General features: G+C 36.5%; 5 protein-coding genes across 7 annotated transcripts; 2 read left to right on the top strand and 3 right to left on the bottom strand.

The window, feature by feature from the left end:
• On the top strand, nucleotides 38-2292 carry LOC104771264 (bifunctional cystathionine gamma-lyase/cysteine synthase-like). 2 transcript variants are annotated; one of them, XM_010495769.1, is made up of 10 exons: nucleotides 38-84; nucleotides 262-321; nucleotides 430-597; nucleotides 798-1061; nucleotides 1150-1287; nucleotides 1382-1433; nucleotides 1513-1592; nucleotides 1666-1725; nucleotides 1817-1897; nucleotides 1995-2292. In XM_010495769.1, the coding sequence occupies exons 2-10, from the start codon at nucleotides 283-285 to the stop codon at nucleotides 2082-2084; spliced, it is 972 nt and encodes a 323-aa protein (XP_010494071.1). In that variant the 5' UTR covers nucleotides 38-84; nucleotides 262-282; the 3' UTR covers nucleotides 2085-2292. The 2 variants fall into 2 exon arrangements, with proteins under 2 accessions (XP_010494071.1, XP_010494070.1); XM_010495768.2 differs by lacking the exon at nucleotides 38-84 and having other exon boundaries at nucleotides 106-321.
• Nucleotides 3550-5902, top strand: LOC104771262 (bifunctional L-3-cyanoalanine synthase/cysteine synthase D2). 2 transcript variants are annotated; one of them, XM_010495766.2, is made up of 10 exons: nucleotides 3550-3762; nucleotides 3834-3901; nucleotides 3986-4153; nucleotides 4244-4507; nucleotides 4580-4717; nucleotides 4800-4851; nucleotides 5160-5239; nucleotides 5320-5379; nucleotides 5458-5538; nucleotides 5606-5902. In XM_010495766.2, exons 2-10 carry the CDS (start codon nucleotides 3863-3865, stop codon nucleotides 5663-5665), a joined length of 942 nt encoding a protein of 313 aa, XP_010494068.1. In that variant the 5' UTR covers nucleotides 3550-3762; nucleotides 3834-3862; the 3' UTR covers nucleotides 5666-5902. The 2 variants fall into 2 exon arrangements, with proteins under 2 accessions (XP_010494068.1, XP_010494067.1); XM_010495765.2 differs by having other exon boundaries at nucleotides 3553-3762; nucleotides 5625-5902.
• Nucleotides 6276-7610, bottom strand: LOC104771260. Its single transcript, XM_010495763.2, has 2 exons — nucleotides 6873-7610; nucleotides 6276-6808 (listed from the first exon to the last, which is right to left on the bottom strand). Exons 1-2 carry the CDS (start codon nucleotides 7585-7587, stop codon nucleotides 6288-6290), a joined length of 1236 nt encoding a protein of 411 aa, XP_010494065.1. The 5' UTR covers nucleotides 7588-7610; the 3' UTR covers nucleotides 6276-6287.
• On the bottom strand, nucleotides 7941-8459 carry LOC104772667 (uncharacterized protein At4g04775-like). The gene has a single exon (XM_010497256.1). The coding sequence runs from the start codon at nucleotides 8457-8459 to the stop codon at nucleotides 7941-7943; it is 519 nt and encodes a 172-aa protein (XP_010495558.1).
• On the bottom strand, nucleotides 9155-9805 carry LOC104772666 (glutathione S-transferase T3-like). The gene has a single exon (XM_010497255.1). The coding sequence runs from the start codon at nucleotides 9803-9805 to the stop codon at nucleotides 9155-9157; it is 651 nt and encodes a 216-aa protein (XP_010495557.1).

Raw genomic sequence — 10106 nt, 5'->3', positions numbered from 1 at the left:
ATATGTATACATATAGCCTGGTGTGGTTTTAGATGTAGCGGTCTTTTGTCGTTTCTTCTTTGAATTTTTGTCTAAACTCTAATGGTAAGATGTTTTGTTTTTGGTCCTATCTTCTTTATCAATAAAAAAAAAAAAAAAAGATAATGTAGTTCTGCACTGTTACTCCTATCTCTTCCAATCGTAATCCCATTGATTTAGTTCTTCTATGGTCATACCCTAACTCCATTTTGATATTTTAGTACCAAAATATTGTCTCTGCAGAAGATTTGAAGACCGGCCAACATGGTAGACCGGTGTTTGATCAAGAACGATGTCACTGAAGTAAATATCTCCAATTTATTTTATGTCAATTTGCTTTTTTTTTTTTTTTTTTTGGAATAAAAAAATCATGTTTGAGGCTTTTAATATATTTCGGTACATTTTGTGCAGTTGATAGGTAACACACCAATGGTGTATCTGAATAAAATTGTTGATGGTCGCGTGGCTCCTATAGCTGCCAAGCTCGAGATGATGGAGCCTTGCTCTAGCATCAAAGACAGAATCGCTTGTAGTATGATTAAAGACGCAGAAGAGAAAGGATTGATTACTCCCGGAAAGGTTAACAGAAACATTTACAAAGTCATTGACCTAGTAGCCTAGTATATTTTCTTTTTCTTCTCTCGTTTACACACACACCCTCCGAGTCATGATGGTTGCAACACTAGTACACACCGCTAGGTTACAAACCTTGGTTAATAAAAATGTCATATAATTAGTCCATTTAAATTAACATTTGGAATTTCAAAATGTTTTATTAGAGTACATTGATTGAGGCAACGGGCGGTAACACCGGGATTGGTTTAGCCAGCATAGGGGCTTCAAGGGGATATAAAGTGATCCTTTTGATGCCTTCAACGATGAGCTTAGAGAGGAGAATCATCCTGAGAGCATTAGGTGCAGAGGTGCATCTCACAGACATGAACCTAGGAATTAAAGGACAGCTGGAGAAAGCTGAAGATATATTAAGCAAAACTCCTGGTGGTTACATTCCACACCAGTTTATAAATCCTGAAAACCCCGAGGTTATATAATTATAATGCATCCAACCACAATTCTATATTCTTTGGAATATATCTCTCTTATGGTTGAATCCAAACTTGTTTCTTGCAGATTCATTACAGAACCACCGGTCCCGAGATATGGAAAGATTCAGCGGGGAAAGTAGATATCTTGGTCGCTGGTGTTGGAACTGGTGGAACGGTTAGTGGGACAGGGAAGTTCCTCAAGGAGAAGAATAAAAACATCAAGGTTCAAAAACTTGACTACTAATTCTTGAAAACGACCGTTGAAACTTTAGGTTTTTTTCTTTTCCATTCTTCTATTTAAATCTTGATTATAATAGGTTTGTGTGGTAGAACCGGCAGAAAGTGCGGTACTCAGCGGGGGAAAACCAGGTGAGGAAAGAAACATCAGTCTTGTGTTCGAATACTTGACTATCTCTAATCATAGTTGATGATGGTTTTATATTTGTAGGTCCACACTTGATCCAGGGAATAGGCTCTGGTGAAATTCCAACCAATTTGGATTTAACCGTTGTTGATGAAATCATTCAAGTGAGTAGCCGGGAATATCGACTTCTCGATCGTAAAATCTCATATTCTGAGGTCTAGAAATCTTTTGGTATAGGTGACGGGTGAGGAAGCCATTGAAACGGCTAAGCTTCTTGCTATCAAAGAAGGACTGTTGGTACAATCGGTTTTAACGTTCTTCTGTCGGTACAAAACAAAAGTGTGATAAACCAAAGTTGTTTTACATAATGCGATCATTCATCTTGCAGGTTGGAATATCTTCTGGAGCATCAGCAGCGGCTGCGTTAAGGATTGCAAAGCGGTCAGAAAATAAAGGGAAACTCATTGTGGTAAGCTTTGTCTTTGACTCTTATTGACCATAAGCTTTTTACTTTACTGAAATCAAATGGCGTTTGTTACATATCCTGGCTATGGCCTCGTTTTTAGGTGATTTTTCCTAGTGGAGGAGAACGTTATTTATCGACTGAATTGTTCGAGTCAGTCAGATATAAAGCAGAGAATTTGTCAGTTGAATGAGTCTAGGATTTGGAGATGGTGGTACTAAGATTACAGCTGGATCATTGTCGGCCATTATAAAATCAATAAGATCGTTACATATCTTCTATGATGACCAATCAGGAGTTGTTCGTTTACTATTTCCAATAAAATCTCCGGTTTAAATTTAGTAGAGGATATCCTGATCATATTGTTGCGATATATTTGAGCTGATAATCCGATTACTAGACTCCTTCACTTCACAATCAACCATCAAATTTCACAACTTTAACGAATTCCCTAAGATCAAATAGATATAAGATACTTACTTTGGTCATATTAGAATGATTTGGCCTTACTCCTTAGCGATTCACTGTGTTCTTGGAGACGTAGAAATATGTAGACAGAAGAAAAGTCATGTTAGCTAGTAAACGACATCGTTAGCTCACTAACAGTCTTTAATCACCCCGAAACCAAACCGGTTTAATCCCTAATTCATGTGTACCAATTCCTTATTACACACGTACCAAGACCCTCCACATGCAAAAGAGTCTTTCCTATGTTTATAGATTTTATTTATTATATATTATTTATTTATTCCTGAAGAAAATTCTTAGCAGCCTTTGTTTTCTTCTTGGATTTGGTAGTTTACATAAGAAAGACCACGTTTAAACGTGTTTATGTATAACAAAAAGTACGTTCACACGTTTGGGGCTTATCAAAGAAAAGATTACGTCTGGGGCTTACCAAGGCATAAGGATTAAGAAGTTCGATTTGCTAAAATTTTGTTATATTGTCCAACCGTTCAATCATAATCCTATCCGGATAACATAGGATTAGCATCTATATTACGGAAAAAGGACCATAATGCTCTTTAAGCTTTTAAATATTAGTGGCTCATGTTATTCTCCACAACACGATATGACACACACTTGTGGTACCGTACATAAATCATAGAGCTGTGCATATTCATACTTCAACTATAAAAATTTGGGCAACCATTAATTAGTATTGTAGATTTAATTATTTATAAGAGAGAATTATAAGTCGGTGTTTCATTTTCCTACAACTCTCATCAACTACATGTTTCTTTTAAACATTTTTATGTTTTCATCCTTATCGGTTGATATTGAGATATATTGTTACATGAAACTTTTCTTATCTTGAAAAAAAAAGACTTTAGATAATTAGCAACCAATAAATTTCATATCTATAAAGCTATGATCCATTTTTTTAATTGGTTGAGATACCATAAAATGTCTTTATCAAAAAGAGATGACAGGAATTTAGATAACAAGTAATAAAAAGACAAAAAAAATATCATCGTTTCTCAATTTTATTGGATGACCAAGAATTGATTAAACTATTTTAAATTCTTTTTATTTCAAAAATATTTATGTCATGAATCTAAATGTGACAGCTGAGACTAACGAATAGTATTAACTACATCTCGTTTAAATATTTGGTCGTGTATGATTGGCCAGATTTTGTTTCTTGATATCTATAGTTAGCGAAACCGTAATTTGTATTCTCGAATTCAATATTTTATTTCCTCTGTTTAAAATTATGCAAGATGAAAGATGACACAAACCTCGTTTTCATACTGTAAAATTTACAGTGTGCACCACATGCAAAGTAGGGTAGTCTATATATACAATTACTCTATACTAATTCATATTACAGCCTGGTCTGGATTCAGTCTTGTCCTTTAATATCCAAGGTACGACATTTTTTATTGTATGTTTGTTGTTGTTTGCTCTCTGTACTTCTGATCTGTAAGATTGGGAATAGATTGAGGAGTTTTCAGGAAACAGACCAACATGGAAGATCGATGCATGATCAAGAACGATGTCACTGAAGTAAAAAACAAACTCTCTTGTTTCTTTCAGTATGAATTAGCTTTCTTGGAACAAAGAAAAGTTCTTTTAACTATGTTTGTGTAGTTGATAGGTAACACACCAATGGTGTATCTGAACAAAATTGTTGATGGTTGTGTGGCTCGTATCGCTGCCAAGCTTGAGATGATGGAGCCTTGCTCTAGCGTCAAAGACAGAATCGCATATAGTATGATCAAGGATGCAGAGGAGAAAGGGATTATTACTCCCGGACAGGTCAATCAAAACACTTGAAAATATAGTTTCTCCAAATTTTAATAAGAATTTTCACATAAGGAATTGAAAATGTTTTATTTTGGAGTAAAGAGTACATTGATCGAGCCAACGGCTGGTAACACTGGGATTGGTTTAGCCAGCATCGGAGCTGCAAGAGGCTATAAAGTGATCCTTGTGATGCCTTCCATTATGAGCTTAGAGAGAAGAATTATTCTAAGAGCTTTAGGTGCAGAGCTTCATCTCACAGACGTGGGCATTAACATTAAAGGAATGTGGGAGAAAGCGGAAGCGATTCTAAGCAAAACTCCTGGTGGTTACATTCCCCAACAGTTTGAGAATCCTGCAAACCCAGAGGTTTATATAAACTCATTGAATCTCTCTGTTTCTCTCTGTTATTATGGTTGAATCCGAGTTTGTATCTTGCAGATTCATTACCGAACCACGGGACCGGAGATATGGAGGGATTCAGCTGGGAAAGTAGATATATTGGTGGCTGGTGTTGGGACTGGTGGAACAGCTTCTGGAGTAGGGAAGTTCCTCAAGGAGAAGAATAAAGACATTAAGGTACAAAAATACTTCGCTAACTATTGAAAACAACTGTAAAAAAATCATGGTTTAATAAATCGGTTACAATCTTGATCTATAGGTTTGTGTGGTGGAACCTCTAGAGAGTCCGGTACTGAGCGGAGGCCAACCAGGTCAGGAAATGAACATTTTTGATAGTGATAGCATTAACAAAATGTAACGAAATAATATATTCTAACTCTTAACACATATAACATAACGAAGCCAAAATAAACTATGCTTGCCTGTACACATGTGCACGTCTCGGCCTTCACAGGGTTTACTTCATATTTTGGCTGCTTTAACGCCCATAGTAGTTGGTCAACAACAAGATATACATATTGCTGTCCAAGTTATCTACAAAATCGTCATGCTCTCGTTCGAAATCGTGCTTTTCTAATCAGAATAATATTGGACTGGTTGTTGGGATTTCATGTTGTAGGTCAACATTTGATCCAGGGAATTGGTTCTGGTATCATCCCATTCAATTTGGACTTAACCATTGTTGATGAAGTTATTAAAGTAAGTAGTCGAGATGAGCTACTTCTTGATCATCATCATGAAACAGTAATGACCTAAGATTTTGTAATCTATTGATTTAGGTGACAGGTGAGGAAGCCATGGAAACAGCAAGGCTTCTTGCCCTCAAAGAAGGATTATTGGTACAATCGGTCAACATGTTTTTTTCTCGAAAAAATTAACTAGAGTCTCTGATAAATGTGATCATTTTCATTTGGCAGGTGGGAATATCATCTGGAGCCGCGGCAACGGCTGCGTTAAAGGTTGCAAAACGGCCAGAAAATGCAGGGAAACTCATTGTGGTAAGCTCTGTCTCTGACTGTGAGTGACCATAAGCTTTGACTTAAATCGAAATTATTGTATATCCAGGTTATTGTCTGGTTTGCAGGTGGTTTTTCCCAGTGGGGGAGAACGTTATTTATCGACTAAACTGTTCGATTCAGTTAGATATGAAGCAGAGAATTTGCCTATTGAGTGAATGAGGGTTGATGTGTGATTCGGTTTGGTTTGGTAAGAGATGTTCGCCAAGATTACAGTTTGATTACTTTACTCATTGTAAAATCTATAGAAGTTACATATTCGATGATGAATAATTAGAACTGGTGGAAGTTACTCATTTGTAAAGCAAAAGTTTCGTAATTTTATAAAATAAAGTTTTAACAGTAAGTCAGTAACAAGAAATTTTTTATTATTATAAATTATTTAAAAGTTACAAAATTGCAACTTAGACTATCCTCATTGGTAGTGTTTCTTAGTTGTTTCTTAAGGCATTTTTAATAATAAAAAGGAGAGAAGAAACTTTGTTAAGAGAAAAAGAAAATTTTGTTAATTATTGGTAGAACCAAGTTTAGGTGTTTCTTAGTAATAAATATAGTTAATATCTTAAAATATTCGAAATTATTTTATATATCATAGAAACATATTTTATTAATAAAAACATAAAATAACATACAACATTTAAAATTAAAACACAAAACATTAAAAAACAAAAACATAACACACAACATGAAATAAAACATAGAAACATATTTAATTAAAACATGAAACATATTTAATATCCAAATTTAGTCCATAAATGTTCAACTAAATCAAGTTTCAATTGGTCATGCACTTCTCTATCACGGATTATTATTTGACCATTCAACACGTTGCTAATATTTGAATTCATATTGATAGAATATGAAAGATCCACACCCTCTGCTTGTGGGAAATCAGAAACCTCAGCTTGACTGTATCCATCTCGTTCATTTTCGACAATCATATTGTGGAGTATGATACACGCCCTCATAATCAATCCCACTTGGTCTTTATCCCATAAAAGACATGGATTTTTAATGACCGCGAATCTAGCTTGTAGGACACCGAACGCACGCTCAACATCTTTTCGGGCACTTTCTTGGCACTCAGCAAATAAAGATGCTTTTGGAGTCTGCGGTAGTGGTATGGATTGAATAAACGTTGGCCATTTCGGATAAATACCGTCTGTCAGATAGTAAGTCAAATTGTACTCTCTGCTGTTAACGTAGTAGGTAACTTGTGGAGCTTGACCATAAAGTATATCATTAAAAGTACCTGGAGAACATTAATATCGTTAAAAGTACCTGGAGATCAAGAACATTAATATCGTTAAAAGTACCTGGAGATCCAAAAAAGGCGTGCCATATCCAGAGATCATATGACGCGACCGCCTCTAAAACAATTGTTGGTTTGCCGGATCCTCGTGTATACATGCCTTTCCAAGCTGTTGAGCAATTCTTCCAAACCCAATGCATACAGTCGATGCTTCCAACCATCCCGGGAAATCCACGTTCTTCTGCAACATATAGTAATCTTTGAAGATCCTCTGGTGTGGGTCTTCTTAGATATTCATCGCCAAAGAAATTGACAACTCCACTGACAAAATGTTGCAAACATTTTCGAGCAGTTGTTTCACCAAGTCGGACATATTCGTCCACCGTATCACACCCGCCACCATATGCTAGTAGCCTAATTGCTGCAGTACATTTTTGGATCGGAGAAAGACCAAGCCTTCCTGTGGCGTCTCTTCTTTGTCGGAAATAAGGATCTTCTGCAGTAAGACGGTCGACAATACGCAAGAATAATGGCTTGTTCATTCTAAAACGTCGTCGGAATACATGGGGAGGATATGTCGGAGATTCACTGAAATAATCATTCCACAAACGGTTGTGGCCTTCTTCCCGGTTTCTTTCAATGAATTCTCGTTTCTTTTTCTTTTTCACAAAATGTTGTCCATGAATATCATGGTTATCAAAAAAATTTGCAAAATAGGACTCAAAAAGTGGATCATCATCCTTTGCAAAATTAAAATGTGAATGAGAAGAAGAACCCATTGAATAAAAAATTTAAATGGCTTTAGAATAGTAGAAGAGATGTGAATGATATGAATGAGTAGAAGAGATGTGTATATATAGAACTAAATTATGTATCTTGTGATTCTCTTCTCACAATTCCCGTGAGACTTTGTTGTAGTTTTATATGTTGTATTTTTGTGTTTGTTTTTTGTTCTCATATATCTTGTGATCCTTGCTGTATTCTTGTGTAGGGAAAAAACAATATCATGTGATCCTTCACATGTGAACAGCTGACCGAGTTTGTAAAATGTTATCATATAGCTATAGTCAAGTACATGAAACCAGTCTCAATCAAACTTAAACAACACCATACATAATCAAATTAAACTACCCTATTTAAACATAATCAGACATAGCACAGCAACCAAACATAATAGGACACCAAGAACCAATTCCAAACTGAATATGAACACTCTGTTCTTCGTATTCAACTCAGCAAGCAGCTTCTCTAGCTTGTTGATCTTCTCATCAGTTTCTTTCTTCAAGTGTTTGATCTCGCTCAGCTCAGTTTCATAGTGAGTAAGAGTATCTACCTTTGATGCAACCTTCCCATAGTTTGTTTCAGTTGCTCTCATCTCCTCCATCACCGCAACATCCCACCACTTCCATATATGGCACTCGCCATCGTCTATGTTCCCACAAGAGAAGAACTTTCTTCCTGGATCATTCCTCGAGTAACATGTGTCAATGATAGGTTCAACACCACAATAACACTTCTTGGGGAATCCCAACTCAAGTTCACTGTCTGCATAGTTGTAAGCACTTGACTCGGATGGCTGGCTAGATTCTTCGTCAACCAGATAGCCATTACAGTCAGATGACGACGGCTGGCTATAGCTATATCGCCCCATGTTCTGTTAACAAAAGCATTAGACAAACAAGAAATTAGACATTCGTTTGAAACTAATAGACAATAATATGCAAATTAGACATTCGTTTGAAATTAATAGTCAGATAATATGCAAATAAGAAGTATACAGAAAAACATCAACTTATAATTATAATTAGACATCCGCTTACACATCAACTTATAATTAGACATCCGCTTACACATCAACTTATAATTAGACATCCGCTTACACATCAACTTTTAAACAAACAAGACTCAACAAGACTCAACTTATAATCAAACAAGACTCAACAAGACTCAACTTATAATCAAACAAGACTTAACAAGACTCAACAAGACTCAAAAAGACTCAAACAAGACGCAACAAGACGCAACAAGACGCAACAAGACGCAACAGGACACTTCTCGACCAGATTTGTTCTAATACTAATCATCCACTAAGTCAAGTAGCTTCTCTTTCATAGATTCTTCTTTCGGAGTAAGCGGTCCACTTTTGGCCAGCAAACTGTCAAGAATTTGCATTTTTGACAATCTCTCTTTCAGCAGCAATTCTTCCTTCTTGATTTCCCACATGCCTTGTTACTCCTTCAAAGTCTTCTCTTCCTTCGCTTCTGTATGAGTCTTCCTCTGTTTGGCCTTACTTGCGTCTCTACCAGTAGGCCTTGTGTTTGTTGGCTCATCTATATTACCGCCGGTCTAAGAAGCTGAAGATTGTGCAGGATCATCAAAGAGTCTTTTCTTGTTGGTTACTTCAGGTGCTTTACCATTAACACTCTCACACCATTTCTGGTCGTAGCGTAACTCTAACCAACAATGCTCAAGAACGGATTTTTTCTGATAAATGTTGTAGTACATATCATATGCTGTCCTCAGTATATCATCTTCATTCTGACCACTAGTTTTAGCCCTTACCGCAGCAGCATATGTTCCACAAAACTTCCCCACCGTATCTTGGATCTTAGACCATCTCTGTTTACACTGAACTGGCCCTATCTTCTCATTGCCATCAGAAAGAGGACTATCTGAAAAATACTTAGCAACCCTATTCCAGAAGGTCTTGCCCTTCTGATCATTGCCTTTCACAGCATCCTTGCTGGTGTTTAACCACCCGCTAATGAGAATCCGGTCATCAGAAGGTGTCCATTTCCTTCTCTCCCTACGGAACTGACTTGGGGAAGGTGTTGTGTCTTCACTTGGGGAAGCTGCGGAACTGACTTGGGAACTAAAGAGAGGAAGTGGAGACGACAGAGTAGGTATATTTGGGTAGAGGGAATCAAAAGAAATGGTTTGACTATTCATAAGTCCCACAAAATTTGTGGACTGGTTTAGCTCATGGTCTGACTCCATAGTAGCAAAGAAGAAAAGAAGAGTGGTTTATGCTTGAGAGGTGTAGAAACGAAGAATGGTTTATGGTTGGAAGATACTCGGGTTTGTGGTTTAAGATCAAGAAAAGCTTAGTTTTTAAAGTGAAGCATATTGGAGTTACAATTAATTCTCGACACCAAACACACAATGAATACACAACCTAGTCACTTCCATTAATGAAAGAACAACCACCAATTAAGAATAATTACTACCTAGTCACAAAGAAGTACACATAGNTGCTGACTATTCATAAGTCCCACAAAATTTGTGGACTGGTTTAGAT

Source organism: Camelina sativa, chromosome 20, assembly GCF_000633955.1.
Source record: "Camelina sativa cultivar DH55 chromosome 20, Cs, whole genome shotgun sequence".
In the NCBI taxonomy this organism is placed as follows: Eukaryota; Viridiplantae; Streptophyta; class Magnoliopsida; order Brassicales; family Brassicaceae; genus Camelina; species Camelina sativa.
The sequence above is the reverse complement of the archived record's forward strand: the minus strand, read 5'-3'. Positions and strand labels throughout refer to the sequence as shown.

Bases quoted from the DNA above. Each gene is read 5' to 3' on its own strand.
- LOC104771264 (XM_010495769.1), top strand. From the start codon at position 283: ATGGTAGACCGGTGTTTGATCAAGAACGATGTCACTGAA. The intron at 1,062-1,149 runs GTTATATAATTA...TGTTTCTTGCAG, and splicing joins TAAATCCTGAAAACCCCGAG to ATTCATTACAGAACCACCGG. The intron at 1,288-1,381 runs GTTCAAAAACTT...TGATTATAATAG, and splicing joins AGAAGAATAAAAACATCAAG to GTTTGTGTGGTAGAACCGGC.
- LOC104771262 (XM_010495765.2), top strand. From the start codon at position 3,863: ATGGAAGATCGATGCATGATCAAGAACGATGTCACTGAA. The intron at 4,852-5,159 runs GTCAGGAAATGA...TTCATGTTGTAG, and splicing joins ACTGAGCGGAGGCCAACCAG to GTCAACATTTGATCCAGGGA. The intron at 5,380-5,457 runs GTACAATCGGTC...TTCATTTGGCAG, and splicing joins CCCTCAAAGAAGGATTATTG to GTGGGAATATCATCTGGAGC.
- LOC104771260 (XM_010495763.2), bottom strand. From the start codon at position 7,587: ATGGGTTCTTCTTCTCATTCACATTTTAATTTTGCAAAGGATGATGAT. The intron at 6,809-6,872 runs GTACTTTTAACG...AATGTTCTCCAG, and splicing joins CGCCTTTTTTGGATCTCCAG to GTACTTTTAATGATATACTT.
- LOC104772667 (XM_010497256.1), bottom strand. From the start codon at position 8,459: ATGGGGCGATATAGCTATAGCCAGCCGTCGTCATCTGACTGTAATGGC.
- LOC104772666 (XM_010497255.1), bottom strand. From the start codon at position 9,805: ATGGAGTCAGACCATGAGCTAAACCAGTCCACAAATTTTGTGGGACTT.